The sequence below is a fragment of the Formica exsecta genome, unplaced genomic scaffold, assembly GCF_003651465.1.
Source record: "Formica exsecta isolate Colony F162 unplaced genomic scaffold, ASM365146v1 scaffold26, whole genome shotgun sequence".
NCBI lineage: Eukaryota > Metazoa > Arthropoda > Insecta > Hymenoptera > Formicidae > Formica > Formica exsecta.
The window spans coordinates 3,624,248-3,640,886 of NW_021849866.1; the positions used below are offsets into that span (position 1 = coordinate 3,624,248).

At 34.4% G+C, this 16,639-nt stretch overlaps 1 protein-coding gene across 2 annotated transcripts in view; it reads right to left on the bottom strand.

Annotated features, from left to right (window-relative positions):
* LOC115236717 (alkaline phosphatase-like) overlaps positions 1-16,639 on the bottom strand; it is a 54,184-nt gene that overhangs the window by 19,231 nt on the left and 18,314 nt on the right. Inside the window, exon 6 of one of the 2 annotated variants that reach the window (XM_029809341.1) lies at positions 9,310-9,504. The exons of the other annotated variant lie outside the window; for it this stretch is intronic. Coding sequence (XP_029665201.1) covers positions 9,310-9,504 — 195 coding nt within the window. The remainder of the gene's footprint in view (positions 1-9,309; positions 9,505-16,639) is intronic. 2 annotated transcript variants of the gene reach the window in all.

Consider the following 16,639-nt stretch of genomic DNA (forward strand, 5'->3'; position numbering starts at 1 on the left):
AATCAAATATGAACTCTTCATAAATAGATTTAGTATAGATTAAATACAACATCAATATATGCATATAGAATTCAATTATTTAAATAGAGTCCCTATTCGCGCAATATTTTTAACATATATCATATAATATAATCAAGCGGGGTATGAAAACGTTTGAGCGTTATTTTTTTCAAGCTTATCAATTTTCACTGAATTTTATTTTTACTCAAAAATACGCTAACGGTTTTCGTTTCTAAATATGTTTCTCTCACTGTTGATAAATAAAATTGCCGAATTTATCAAGAGAACGAACACATTCGCTATTCCAATGACACGAGTGACGCGTTTCAATTATTCAACGAAATCGTTGATATTGTAGATCAGAATGTTGCGACTGGTTGCGTGCAGAAAATTGGCCAGTTAAAAGTATCAGCCTTTATGTGAATTTGCCCGACCGTAATGGAGGCGCTGGTATTGTCGAAAATAGCAAACTCTAATCGCGCAACGAATCTCTTTATAGTTGCAGTCGCTGATGTAAAAAGCGGTGTTATTCTAGCTGTTATGCGCATACGCACTGATGTATACTCATACTGCATTGCACTCAATAACAGTCCTGCATAATTTCGCGGAAACGGTTTGTTTTTATAGCAACGGAAAGCATTATCCACGGATGGATGACGCGCGATTCGATCGCGCGTCGATTTCGGTCGCGCTTATTGTCAGGATATCTGTGCGATTGCGATGCCAGGAATATATACACGACTAGAATTTCCAATGTAAAATCAGTCCTATCTTCTGCACCGACATATAAAAAATCCAAGCGAAGATGTCTTTCTTTACGATAGATCGTTTCTTCGCCATCTCAAGAAGCAGTTAAAAAAGAAAGAACGGTTCTCCAACGATTTTTCTCTATGAATACACTGCTTTTGTAAGTAAAATATGATTTTTAATAGAGACGGAGGGAGTCTTGATTTTTCTAACAATTCTATTTTCACAACTGTTGTATAATATAAACTTTCCCGCGCATCTTTATGTGAGATAAAAGGCTCGCGCGAATAATTCAATTTTGCCCCCGTGTTTTATCAATTACGAGTATGGCTCCAAAGAGAAAACATTCCGAAAAGAAGCGCTTGAAGCAAGATATCCTTTGCTTTATTAACGATCGCGATTATAGCCTCGCCGGAGAACGCGAAAGAACTTGCTTTGCATACTGCGGCAAAACATCGAGACGCTATACTGCCGCCGTGTAGCCTCGCACGTGAAGATATTAGGGTGAACGAGATAAAATCTCTAAACGTTTCCATGCTCCGTGAGGTAAAACTTCTCGAAACTCTCCTCAACAAAAGCAAAATCGTCCGCGCCTAAAAGGCACACTTAAAAGCGCTGTCATAACGTTAGAAATTCGCTTCGAATACACGCGCAACTCTGAGAACACGCAGAGAAGTGGAATCTCAGGTAAAGTTTTTATCCAATTAAACGTGAAATTGAAATGTGTGTGTTTCAATCGTGTGCTAATTTGAAGTTAAATTTAAAAACGCGCAACACGCATGGAAATGATTATATTTTGTCAGTAAGAATTTATTAATCGACATATACGTTACGATATTTTGTTCAGATATTTGTTTTATAACTTGATAAAAAAATTAAAATCTGCTGTCTATATTAAATAGATTCACGGATAAGAAGTTGAAATTATAAATTGTGACTTTTTCTTAACAATCAAATTTTTTATCGAGAAAAAGCCTACGATGAGTATATAGCGTGTAAATATGAAATATGTGGAAGTTATTGAAATTTTTTTTTACGGGAGTCTCGCTCTACATCCGCAGTTTATCCGCAGAATAATTAAGCCAAGAGTACTTATCACTTTACATAGAATTCTAAATGCCAATAACCAAACAGAAAAAAATTGGCAAATACCTCAATATCCTCTCTCCGAATAGTTTCTCAACTATGTAAAGAACGAATTAAATATTTGGAGAGTTCCAAATTATTCCGGCACAGTGATCCATATCAGGCAAATAATGACGGCAACGAACAATGCAATTAGACTGCTCACAACATCAATTGCGTCTCTCAGAGCATGTACTTTCTCGTTACGTTTCTGTCGAAGTGTTCATAATCCACAATCTTAACTTTAACTTATTTATTTTAAATTTGTATATTTCTGAGACAAAAAAATAGGTTTGCATGAATCTACTGTTTCAATAAGAAACAAGCAGGTCTCTTGAAAATAACTAGCGTTTCTGTATCGTAATATTTTAGATATTTCAGAGAATTTTAATAGAAAGTATAATATTTCCTCGTTAATAATTTTTTTATTTATTTGTTTTTTTTTTTAAGAGAGCGAGAGAGAGTCATCCTCCTCGTTTATTGAGCAAGTTTCAATCAACTGGCCGACATCTAACAGTTTTAATACCGAAAGACAGTTCTTGTGAGATGAATGAGTCCATTATTTTATCAACAAAGAACTGCTAGTCCCAAGCACTGTTCCGTTAATACTGTACATAAAACTACACATACACTCACACATACGTATATTTTATGGATGAATAGCGTAAATAATTTGAGCGGCGCTTAACCCCATAGAGTGCGAAAGATCACGAGTTAAGAGCTTTAAAGCAGTTTGTGTCGATATCGGTCAGTCTCAATGTGGCGTAAATGCAATTAAATTCGTAATGAAGGTGGCCTCGAAGAGTGGACGCGTAACTTTACGTAACTCCACGGCAAATAAATTATATCTCGAACCGGCGCGTGTTTTAATTGCTTCATCCAATACGCTCGCGTGAGCAAAGTAACCCGACTTAATGAACGGCAAGCAATAAAAGCCGTTACGAGCGCTGTGTCGCGTGAATCGCTCACACATTTTTCTTATTTTCTTTTGTTTTTCCCCCTTTATCTTTTTGCTAAAACTTTTGTTTTACAGATTTTTAAAAAAATACGATAATAAAATAACTTTTTCGATGATGCATAATTGTACGCCACTTCTTTTCATACGAAAATATACAGTGCGCTAAAATAGTTTTATGATTTTAAATGAGTCGCTGCATAAATGTTTGCGAAATATTCGTTATTCCAAACAACTTATTGTTAGTCTTAGCATTAAGTACTGCATTAAAATTCTTATACATATATACTATCGAGGATATCTTTTCAGTATCCTAATATTTCATCTAATTGCGGACACATAATTGCAAATATTGACGTGCAGGAACCAAATATAAATCAATTTTATTAATAAAAATCAGTCAATCCCAACATTTCAATTGTACCGAGTGTCTTCAGTGTATCGTACTTTCTTTTCAGCCAATGTGCTGTTATTTCGATCGTCATGTGAGAGTCATCTTAATCTCTCAACAAAACCAATCATAGCAAATCACTTTCTACCGGATTTATAATGCTTCTGATTAGATCGGATCTCTTTTAATAGGATTCTAAGGAGTTTATTTCATATGCCTCATCATCTTTTCATGAGAACTTTGACGGTGAAAGAGAAATCGATCATGAATCTGTTTCATTTCACAAGCAAATTATCGTGTACTATTTAAAGCGAGGCATGCACTATTATTAAGTCACGAGAGGATTATAATAAAATTACGATCAATTTCGCATAGATCTCCAATTTATTCATGTGCTGTTTTATTTCCTGATTTTTTTAATTCATCTCTGTATTCTTTTACGACATTTACTTTTATTTTAGAATATTTATTTGGAATACTTTATAGATCGAGATATTGTAGATCTCTATTCCTATGCTATTTTATTTTTTCATATTTTGTATAATTTGTCTGCATTTCTTTTATTAAACGTCTCTGAAAAAATGCGCAATGCACATGTATAACGCGGTCTCACTGAAACAAATGGATCCTCGAAAAAAATAACGAAATGTATGATATGCAACGGTCACCAATATATCGCGTTCTTCAAACGCGTCATTCGGTTTAATCGGTTTTTTTTTATATCTCGAACACTTACACACAAACGAGATTACCGCTACAGGCAATGATCATGTTTGTGAAGCATCATTTTGTGATAAGCTATATCCAAAATATATCCTGATTGCTGTTATATGGTAACAAAATGTCTGAACAATGATATTGCAGATTCGACTAGTGATGTAACTAGGTTATGAACGAGATTAGATAACTACAAATACGATATGCAATAATAGATCGCATTTTCGAATATAATAATGTGTACTTGTTAATTTACATTAATATAATTGTTTGGATATTATTTATTATAAACTCGTAATGTGTATGCGTCAAAATGAGGAAATGGGGAAGCAAGGAGAATGACGATGCATTATATTCATATATGCCGAGTATATTAATCGTCCAGTTACGCTATAAAATTTAATTACTAATTTGTCCAGGTAATGGGTTCATCTACAATATTCTATAAACATTGTATAAATATTCGATAAATTTCAATTTTGTGCAGCGTTTGCGACGCAATTTATTTCGCGAAAATTCAGCTAATGGCTGTTCACATTTTCAATCAATCGTTCATAATCCGAAAACCATTGGTATCTCGAAGTTTTGTGTGCTTTCGATTTATTAAAAGAAAAATCTATCTTCGACTATTAAACACGGCAAAGATAAAACACTTCGTTTAACGAAGAAACAAGTACACATCTGCATGATATTTTTGTATTATAACAACTTAAATTTATCAAATAGATATTCGTGTCCTGTAAATACATCGTTTTTAGGTCATCTAATACTTTGACGAAAAGAAACATTATTTCATATACATAATATCCGCATAATCTCGTTCGCGTGGTCGCGGCAAAATCTTCTGATTTGTCTGAAATGGGGCTGTCTGTCTCGTTATTCTGGCTTTAAATCTTCCCGAGCCTTACCTGGAATATTCGTTTCCGTTCACCGAGCGATTATAATCGTGCAAATACACAGGAGAACGACTGCATATTCATTTCGGTTTACCCGTCGCGATTCAAACCGCAAAACGTCGTAACAAAAACGCGATATCAGTCCTTCTTCCTCAGACCGTATTTCACGCGTAGCAACGTCAGCCGCGCGTAATTTAACGCCACTGCTTACGTCTATTACTTTTATTATGCGCGAGACTCTTGCGCGACCTCGTTTCGGAATTTCGATTTCGCGACAAACGACGCGTTTCACCGAGGCGAATCAAGTATCGTGAATGCTGCTTGACTTGCATATAGATCGCAAAGACGGGGGTTATATTACGACAGATTTAAGCCTTTCAACGCCGATCCTTTATTCAGATTAGTCGATAAATTTGAATTTTTCCCTACGCCATGAATTTTCGCACGTGACTTACGAACACGAAACCCTCTATAGGCCACCCTATACATACGATGTCAAGTATACAACTGAACAACGGAATCTTTGATTGTTTTATTCGATTCGCGAATACGAAATTACCAGCGGTTTCAATCTGGAAGTGGGATCGCACGATATCGAATCTGATTCGAACCAAGTGCCGGTACGTCTAGAATTGAGTGACATCGATACGTTCGTCGCGTGTTACCCAATTTTTATTATTTTTTTTTCAATTACAAATGCAAATGAAATTTGACGAAGCAAAAATTAAAAGCGTCCGTTACCCCGTGTTTTCGACGCAGCGAGCAAATTGCATGATTCGCCGGTTTGACAACCGCTATTTATATATGGCAATCAACACGTGAATAGGAAAAGCCGGGGAACAGGTGCAAACTTTTCCACGAGATCTATCGCCTAGCTCTGCACAGAGAAAAAAATTACTTCCCGAATAATTGATCAATACTATTTCGATTATCCAAGCGTACATTTTTTTTGTTTAATGATAAAAATAATTTAGTGAACGCTATTTATATGCTTCTTTCTTATATATACACGAAGGATAAATTCTATTTTTATACTACATTATAATAAAAGTAAAAACACAAGACGTATATATAGACTGGCATAGGTATAATCAATTAATTAATCATATAATTTATCAGTTAGCTATATTATTAATTTCAGATATATATGATAAAGTAGAATAAAACACAAAATATTCTTGGAGATGTTTTTCCAGCTTGTTTTAAACATCATTTTATTCTAATCGATTATAAAATAGCTTCGTCGAGTCGAAGCTCCGATTTGCGCGGTGGGCGAACTGTTTAATTAATAGAGCTATCTCGCTTGAATTATGTCCACTATCATGCATATATATAAATTTCTATTAAATCATGCGGAATGTTATTGAATATAATCATAATGAGGGATTGCATTACTGGATATCTTCCGCTCGAGTAAATCGAGTAAATTTATTTGAAACCGATTGGGAAAATTTACGCAAGCTTGCAATGTCAATGGAATTGACTTAAAAATTGGAGAATTATTGCACTCATTTCATATAAACAAATATCTCTCTCCCTGTTTCTGAAAATTATTTTACAAAAAGCGATTTGTATTGTAAGCCATGCGTTTTTCAAATCACTTCACATTTATATTTAATTATGTGAATAAGAATGATATCGCTATTATATAGTTTCATTATTAATCACGCTTTAAAAAATATCAGTCAATTAATAAAAAAGTTGAAACATAAAAGTGTGACAAATAAAAATTTTTTTCAAAAAGATTTACAATATATACATTCTTATTTCTATTTTTAAAAATAGCAAACTTGTTTAAATTCTTCTATAAATGCGTATAAATAATTTTAAAGGAATTAAAATATTAATTTTTATTCTCTCAAAAATTATGCTGAATTCCGCCAGTTTCTGTCCGAAATGACGCAATTTGTTTCCTCTCATTTGAAAAAAAAGAGAGCCGAAAAACGGTAAATAAAAAGATATCAAGTTTTATACATTGTACACATTGTACACATTTTCATTGTACATTATACAATGAAACTCTGTGCTCTAAAGCTTAAAATTTGCAAACTCGTGGCAGCCGACTGTCAACCGATCGTAAACGTGAACAGATTAACTTTTCAATGGAGTAATAAGATATCCAACAATCCTGCAAAAACGACGTACGAAACGAACGATAAAATTCAAGATAGTCAATTTTGGAAAATCGGGCTAGCTAAAACTTTCAGCAACATCTTTCTTTTTCTCTTTTTCTCTCAATGTGCGCCTCCGTTTCGGATTATTTTTTCGATCGACTGCTATCGGACAAACGAAACGAGCTTTTTGCGACTGCACGTACAACCGGAGCCGAAAAGCCATCCTTTACGTTCTCCGACGATTCAATTTAACCGCGACCGAGCGAACGGTCGACGGCCGCTCACGAAGTTGTCGAAGTAGATTGGATCTTATTGAATCCAGAACTGTCCTGCCGGAAGAGAGAGGATCGTCCCTCCTCCACTTGACGGAGACGACTTCGCGTCACCATATAAAACAGCGCGCTACCATCACATTGGGTATTGGATCGCGACAACGGGGAACGTCGTCGAGGGCAGTTACGAATCTCGAGTCAACATCTGCCGGCACCTCGGTGGAACGAGAGACAACGGCCGCGTTAAACTTTACCTCGCGAAAAAGTTGGGCGCAATCGGGCAAAGAGTCCGCTTTTGATTGCCGACAATTGGACGTTCGTCGCGGATCAGTGCGTCGCTCGTTGCCTTCACGGATAACGGGCCGGGAAAAACGGCGTAAACGAGAGATCGAAGGGAGACGTCCAAGGGACGTCCCCGGAGACGGTTTCCATAAAGCGCGGTTTACACGACGTTCTCGTTTGTCAGCAAATGCAGCAAGTTTGTCGAAAAATATGTCACGAATGTAATACAAATATTGCATTAGAGCGAAGATATTGTTTGGTAAAGTACTTGCGTGTTTTTGCAAAACATTTTTGTTTTCATGTCCGAGGGGTATTTTATAAAAATCGATCGCAGCCAATAATGATACAATATAAACCGTCAAAACGTAAGTTTTAATAAATTGTTTATTAGTTGTTAAAACTAAATAGTTGCACAAGTTGTGTATCATTTTCTTTATGCCAAAATTTGTAACATATATATGTAGTACGATTCTAAAACATCCTGCAAAGTGGAAATGTTTTGACTTGATCAATAAAAATGTCAAATGCACAATGCTTTTTTAATAGTCCAATGTTTCTCGAATTTCAAAAAAAAAAAAATCTTCAATATTTTTTAGAACTCAAGACGAACAAAAGAAGAAAGAAATACACTTTTTACATAAAAAAATCTTAATTTTATGGCATGCTAATTTTTAAATGTCATATATTTTATTCAAATAAATTGTACCGCTAAAATAACGACCTAGTTTATATTTGTTTCCTGTTTATTTCTGACCTACTTTCTCGATTTCACAGAGAAGCGCGCAATTACCGCGAAACTCCACAACTTTTTTAATCAAGTTATCAGAGATTCGGTGAACGCGAATCTGATTGGGAAACACTGTGGCTTTAGCTCGATTCGCTGATGAAAGAAAGCGTCGTATTAAGCTATTACGCGCATAAAGCAATGGATATATATATATACCCGATACTGGCAACTCATTAATTTGAGTGTGATGCAATAATGTTTTCTGTGAAGGCTGTCTTTCGGGATAAAAGTCGGTTGTTGGCGCGTTCTTTCCGGATATTGAAAAGCGGGAACCGTGCAACAATGAAAAGAATGCTTTTTTTCTCGATGAAGAAGAGAATTACGGCAGTTGGAATCGGTCGTCGGGACGGCGTTTATTAACACACATACACACACACAAACACATACCATACCATACTATATTTACGCCGACGTGTGCATGATTAAAAATCCGAACGAGAGGAACAGGTGCCGAGATAAGCGAAGTTATGAAAAGTCGAGATATTCCGTGTTTAATCAAAGAGAAAAATGCAACGGGATCGAACTAACATATACCCATTTCTATTTGTTGAATTATTAATTGTATATAATATAATTTAATTATAAAATGAAATAGAGGAGATATAATAATGAATTATTATATAATAAATCATTATTTATCGATGAGAATATAATCGCTGAACCCACATTTATTTCAATGGTTTAACTTGATGCAATATAAGTATATATATACTTCGAAAATGAAGATATGTACTATTACTGATTTGTAATCGTCATAAAACTATAAAGTAAAACAATTATTCAATCACAAAAAATCATTATTTTCTCGCTGTCTCCTAATTTTAAGTAGTATATTTTTATATTAACTTGACATTGCATCGTTCGAAAATTTAAATACCTAAAGAAATGAATATAATATTTTCCTAACGAAGAAATTTTATTATCTAATCGTTTGTTCATTAGTATATCTATCCCCAGTAGCGGAAATGTCCCATTTATTTCGGATATAACGTACTGAAGACAGAAATATATAAGTTGGCTCACCGAATATGGGATTCCCGCGATGTGTCGCCAGTCCGCCGAGGGTTAATACGTGTGAGTGATCCGCCGTTACCACAAGAAGCGTTTCCGTGAGATCTACCTCCTTCATAACTGCCTGGACAGCTTCCTCCAACGCCAGGGTCTCATCCAGCGCGCGATAAGCATTGTTGTAATGGTGAGCATGGTCGATTCTTCCACCTGAAACAGATCTCGCTCTGTAAGAGGTGCTCATGAGATGCCGCCATTTATTAAAGTTATCTTCGACTTCTTCATAACGCAACCTCGCAGTTCACATCCATTTTAAGACCTTCACAGTTTCTAGATATTGGTACTCTTAGACTAAGTCGCTTCTTTATATCATAAAAATAATATATAATAATATTAATTTAGATAAATTAGTTAATAAACTTTTTCAGCTATATGTTCTCTAAAATTCTTTTCGTCAATTTTTTTTTAATTTGCAGCATTGTCAAAAATTAAATTTAAATTTCATTAGTCTCGTGTTTATATGATAACAATAAAAATATTGATTTTCATTAAATATTGATTCTGTCTTTTATTTCAGCGTCTAAAATATTTTGTTTGCAAGAACCGTTATTGTATTCGAGTTTCTGCTTTGTCTACCAGTGTCCACATCCGCGAAAGCTTGTGTAATGTTTGTCACTTCAGAGCTTCATTAATAGTTCTCAATTGGATTTTAATCAACGGTGTCAATCATGGGCGAGATGTTGCTCGTTTGCCCACATAGTTACGGTTGGCATGAGAACAACAGTTCTCGTTATTGCATTAACAAAGTTACACGTATGAACTTAACTCGATCATCGTGATAACTTTATCACGGCAAAATTGTGGCATATCATACGTGAGCGTAATGGCACTAATTATTTAATAAAACAAAGCAATCGACAAATTTTCACGTAGGGAGTTTCAGTATGTTTCAGTTATAGACAATGTAATATAATGCAAATTCTTACTCTCCTAATTTGTTAAAATCATACAGAAATCGACCATTAAATAATTGGCTGTTTGTTATAAACATCGTAGAAGAATTAAGAATTAATTTATTTAGACATATCCATCGATTTTAAGTATATTTATCGTAATGGAAAATTTCGTACGATTTCAACGGAATTACGAGGATAATATAATATAAAAAAATAGAAGGAGGAACCAATTTTTTTTAACAAAAATATAGGCGGGATAATGGAATTGTCATGCAACAGCCACTTTTCGCAGTTATTGGTAATCCGAGTTATCAACAAAGTTACATACACAGAGATTTAGCCGACCGTGCTTCAATTCACATAAACGTGCAGGTCAATGCGTCGAGTGTATTGTGCTTGCGATTATGTCAACCATTATACGGAACATAATTGCTCCAGCTATTCATACGTCAAATAACATCTCTAATAGAGATATTAGAGATTTATCATTTAAAAAACCTTATAAAACACGTATATTTCATGTAACTAGCCCATGAAATGCCATTTTATTTGTAATTATTTGTAAATATTGTAATGATAATATCGCTGACATATTTTGCCCCTAATTCATCAATTTAGTTAATTTAGTTAAGTTAATAAAAGTTATCTCAATTTCTGAATGCATTTTTATTATTGCGTTTTTATTATTTAGAAATAAAATAACTTTAAACAACATTTGAAAATGTTTTGTTTGCATTACCGCGTCTAAGGGAATTATTTACCTCCAATAAATAAATAATTGGATTATATTTCTTCGCGTGGGTACATATATCGTACACGCTCGCGACCGATCGCGACGTGCATTCGAGGAGCAAGACTGCCGGCAGGCAAATATGTCATCGGTTCTACGATTTTTGCGTGCCGTGTCGTTTCGATAAAAGTGGCTGTAAAGAAACTACGGGGATAAATGCCGGCGCGGGGATATGACGCTTAGAAGAACTGCATCGTCTGCACGTAGCTGCATCGATCCTCTCGTTATGCGCCGTGTCGTGCACATGCGACACAACGGACCCTCGTTCGACCGACTTTATCCGATTGCTGCGCGTTGTGCAAGAACGAGAGAGACGGAGGGAGAGAGCCAAGATTTTAGATATCCTATACAGGGTTTACTCGGCGCCAGACGGTGCAACGTAGATAAACGTAACTGTTGCGTTTAACCCTTCGCTGCATCCGAGTCTCGTTCAAATCTACTTGACTCTGAAGTAATATATATGAGCTCTTAGTGTGCATAGGGAGAACTCGTTTCGTGAAGCATTTAAAGTACCGCACAACAAACGCGGTGCGGAAGAAATGCGAATCTGTGTGTTGCAGTACTGTTACGCTACATATAGGGAAACTGTTAGAAAAAGATTATTCCAAGACTTCTGAAGATTGATTTAAACGGGAAAATTTACTCAGGAAAAAAATTATCCACATATAATTGCACATAAATATATAATTATATACAGAATATATGTCTATGTATGTTCTCTCTCTCTCTCTCTCTCTCTCTCTCTCTCTCTCTCTTATGTCATGTTATCATTATATATATCATATGGACTGTTTAAAAAATTTGGTATGAAAAAAAATTCTTTATTTTGCATTAAAGTTTTGTTAATTATATTTTAGTTTAGTAAAAAATTTTAATAAAAATTTAAATTGTATATAAATTAAAAATAGAATATATAATATTACACATTTTTAAGTATACTCTCAAAACATTAGCTGAAAATTTTAAATAATAATTAAATAAAAATTAAATAAAATAATTAAATAAAATAATTAAAAAATAATTAAACGAATAATTTTCGCATTCTTTTTTAAAATCTTTTTAAAGAAATTTTTAAAGCTTGCAATTAGATTATATAATATTTTATACATATAATTATATATAAGCATTATATATAATTACATATAAGCATTATTTTCTCTCGGATATTTGTAATCTAATCGTAAACTTTACTTTTTTTATAAAAAATAATGCGGAAATTATTCTTCCAATTTATTTTTCAATTATTTTTATCATTTTTCCTATATAAATGAACAAAGAGTGTATGAAAGAAAAAAAAACATATATGAGCACATTCTATATATAAGTATATATGTATATATGATATTTTTATATAATTTTTATATGTATATAAAATATAGTATGAGAGAGAGAGAGAGAGAACGTCATTTCAGTGTGTGTATATCACATAATAATTGGTTTAGAATTTCTGTTTTATCATTTGCAGATTTTAATTATATTCAAATTTTAATTTTTAATTATATTATAGTTGTAATCTCATTTTATGTCGATTGCAGTTGCAATTATTAAGATCGAATCTCGTTCCTTTGGTCCATAGCTTGCAAAATTGTATTCTACGGGATATGCTTTGAACATGCATAGGGCATTCTCTGGTGTATGTAACGTGCCATAAATATAACAAAGTAATCTCGGTACATACAAAGAAATCGAAAATAGCCATCAAGAACGTCAAGTGCCCTAGATGCCCGATCACCATACGTTGCAAATTCTTGCTCTCACAGGATCGCCTATCCCGTGTAGCAAACAACAAAGTCGTCGTGAAATGAAAAATATCGAAATGTCACCGGGGAAATAAAAAGTCACCGAAAAGGGAATTCGTTGATTCGCGACCTGTAAAGAAGGCAATCGATGCGAAATATAGTCTTCGCGAAGCGGTTTGCCGGACCATTTGCCGAAGCGCGATTTAATGCGCAAATCGATAGCGCGTTTCAACATCATCAGGATAAAGCGGAAATGGATCTTAATCATGCGGAAAACGATCGAAAGTTCGTGGATTTTAAGGACCCCAGTATACGTCTACTTTTTGTTGTTATCGATGACGCGTTACGGTGTATTTTTACGCTATCCCACAAGAAAGTATACACAAATAGATGTTTTCTGCCAAAGTGAAAAACAATATTTTCCAGGATGGGTTCTTCGTTATAAAGACTGCAAAAATTTCAGCAAAAAATCATCATTTGTGCTTTATTTTTCATTAAACTAATTTTTACTGAAGCAAATTGGACCCGATATTTTAGCTGCAACAAAACTTGTATTATTTCTATCACAATGATTGTGATATGAGAATTCCGTTATTTCATGTTAGCGTCAGAAGATCTTGATTATTCTAGGATTCAACCTCTATTGCTGCTATTCGATACGATGCGACGCGACACTATCTTAGTGATGACAGTCGGCGAACGGTCCGGCAAACAGTCGCAGCACTTCAATTATTACGACCGCCAGCTTGCCTCTATCTCGAATTGTGCCAGTTTCCGGTAATGGCTACTTAGAGTTGAGAGCAATGAAGACGGAATTTACGATATCTCAGGAACAATCCCAACAATCATTGAAATGAAAAACATAAACTTGAATTTATATGTCAAATAATTGTCCGGTTATTGTCCGTGAAAATCAGAGAAATAAATCAATTTATATATTTTTTTATAAATTGATAATTAATGAGAGATACCGGCGTATATGTGATTTAAAATAACGAGAATACTCAAATATCGTCGCATAAACTACACACTTTAATTGTTTATTATTTTTAAAAAATAATAAACAATTAAAAAATTTTCTCTCTATTTTACTTATAGATCTTACTTATATGTATATTTTTTTTACCTACGATATTTATTACGCATCAGCACTGGAAAGCCAAGTAATGTAAATTTTGATGTAGCGTAACAAATTTAAAAAATACTTGTTTTTAGAAAATATATACAGTAATTTCCTTCTCAAAGCATATGTAAACAATAAAATATCCTCAAATTCTAATCTTATATTTCGATGGAATATTAATATTTGCATTCCATAATGTAACTTCTTTATAATTTTAACGATTGACTCGTTAAACTTTCGATTGCGAAATTCACAGTGTTTCGAATATTGATTTGCTTCTCAGAAGTATTTAAGAGCCCGCGGGGAATCGAAACTGTCGTGTTCAAAGATTTGCAGAAAAATCCCGTAGCGAGTTCCCAGCTGGGACATCTTCGGTCGCGTAACCCGCTTGCGAGATTTAGATTTTAATCCGAACGAAGTCCGACAAATTACGTTCGTGCCGTTAATTTTGGGAAGCCGTTTTATAGGGACTGTCGAATCCTCGTTGCTTTAGGCGACTCGTATCTGCATTTTGCCGGTTTCCAAACTACAACTCAAAGTAAATACCACGACGTTGCCTAAAATGGCACTTACTGCAGAAATCAATATTTCACTGTTTTCAACGGGATAAACGTATAAGAGGATTAAATAATGAATATTCGAGAGAATATAAATGATTTGAATTTGGAGCAATATCGAATGGCCGTTAGTAATTATTACTGTATTATGTAATTAAATTAAAATATTATCTACACATGTGTGCGATAAATGGAAAATGATGAAACTGGCAAATTGTGCGCGGAGCAGTATTGTATGATTAATACAATAAATGTTATTAATATGCTCGATATACATAAATGGAAAATACAATAGAATAAAAACTGAAATAATTTATGTTTATATATGTAACATTACATATACAATAGATATCACTTTTTCGATATATTCATTTTTTTTTTTTTTTTTTTTTTCAAATAATATATGTTATATTACGAAGAGAGACGTAAAAAATACACTTATTGTTAGACAGAAAGCTATTCTTTATCTAATCATCGTCCAGCAGTCTTTGTATTTTTAATGTTACAGAGTTACATTACCGCTGCTAAATGTGCTGCCGGAAGTGGATTCTCTCGTCGGATTAGGGACAATGATAAGATATTAACCGCAGCACCGTATATTATCGCACTTTTTACGAGCGACTTGGGCCAACCATTAATTCGTCAAAGAAATGACGATCTATTACGGTACTATTTTCATTATTAAGAAAGATCATGAAATTACTTTTCGCATTTTTCTCGTCCCAATTTAATATTACGTGAATAGCTTTCATTAGCGTGTCATACATTAAGAGATTTTTATATATAAAAGCAATATCATAACTTCAAATTGAAATTATCCTCTTGGGATTAAAATCTGCTGTAGACAAATCGCTCCGATGTAATTATATTATCCTCTGGAGAGAAGAGAGGCGTTAACACACACGTAGAGATCGCGCAAAAAGTTTCTTTCCTCGCGAAATTGCGCGGAGCGTCAGATGGACCGGATGACATTTTTGTATACTAGTAACAAATAGAATTAACATCTGGTACTTGCAGTAAGTGCGCTAACCTCGTCGTTCCTTTCACGAGAAATTTACGGACAGCCCGTTTGGACCGTGAAAGTATGGTTTTAAGAGGCAATAAAGATACTTTATCGCCCGGTAATAATACATGTTCTTGCTTGTTCAATGACGCAAAGCCTCGGGGATGAAAGAGATTACGGTGGAATAACGCGTCGACTAAGCATCGTAAGCGGGTTTCGTTTTTCCGCGATAAATTCTATGCGGGAATACACGGGGGTATACATATACTGTGTATCACGCAGCGTAGAATCGAGAAAGATATTTTGTGCGTCGCGATACTGCATACTGCATACATGTGTATTCATGGAGGAAAATACAATAAATAGAAAGCATCTTATCGCATATATTGTTCTTATCTAGTTGCGTAGAAACAAGAGACAAAATATTTCATCAATACAGTGTCAAAACTTCAATTATCTAGAAAATAAATATATTCGGAGCACACATCGAGATAAATCTCTACTGTATTAATTTAAAAAACGCTAATATTAAATATTAAAATGTTAAATAATTGATATTTATAATTTGTAGTATTTTTTATAAATAGTATGTTTTAGGCGTAATTATATTACGACTTGTTCTTTTTTTTATTAATAAATATCAATATTATCGTTTTGTTAAAATTTAGAAAGATTTGAACTGGAAGACGCGCGCCTTTATAAACAGCTGATGCAGTTAAGACGTATCACTGTAGGCAACGTTCGAAATTAATATTCAGATGACCCATTTAGCTTCCGAGCTTTCTCTCTCTCTCTCTCCCTTTCTATCTCCCTCTCTCTCTCTCTCTCTCTCTCTCTCTCTCTCTCTCTTTCTCTGACATGCTCGTCCTACCCAAAACCTAACCGCGTAACTATACATCAGAGAACGTGACGTGTAAACACATCCATCGGCTACTGAAACTCAGCCGACAGCCGCCCGACGTGCAAACGAGCCTCAAGCCGGCTTGAGGTTTATCTCAGATAAGAGCTTAACAGGAAGTTCGGACGTTATGCATTTATCTTTGCGGACTGACAAGAAAATATGACTTCCGGCCCAGATGTGCTATTTCTTCTCGAATAATCAATGCCAAGCTAAAAAAGCATGGATGCGATGTTTTTAAAACAGGAGATCTTGAAATGCCCCGTTCATCCATTTAAT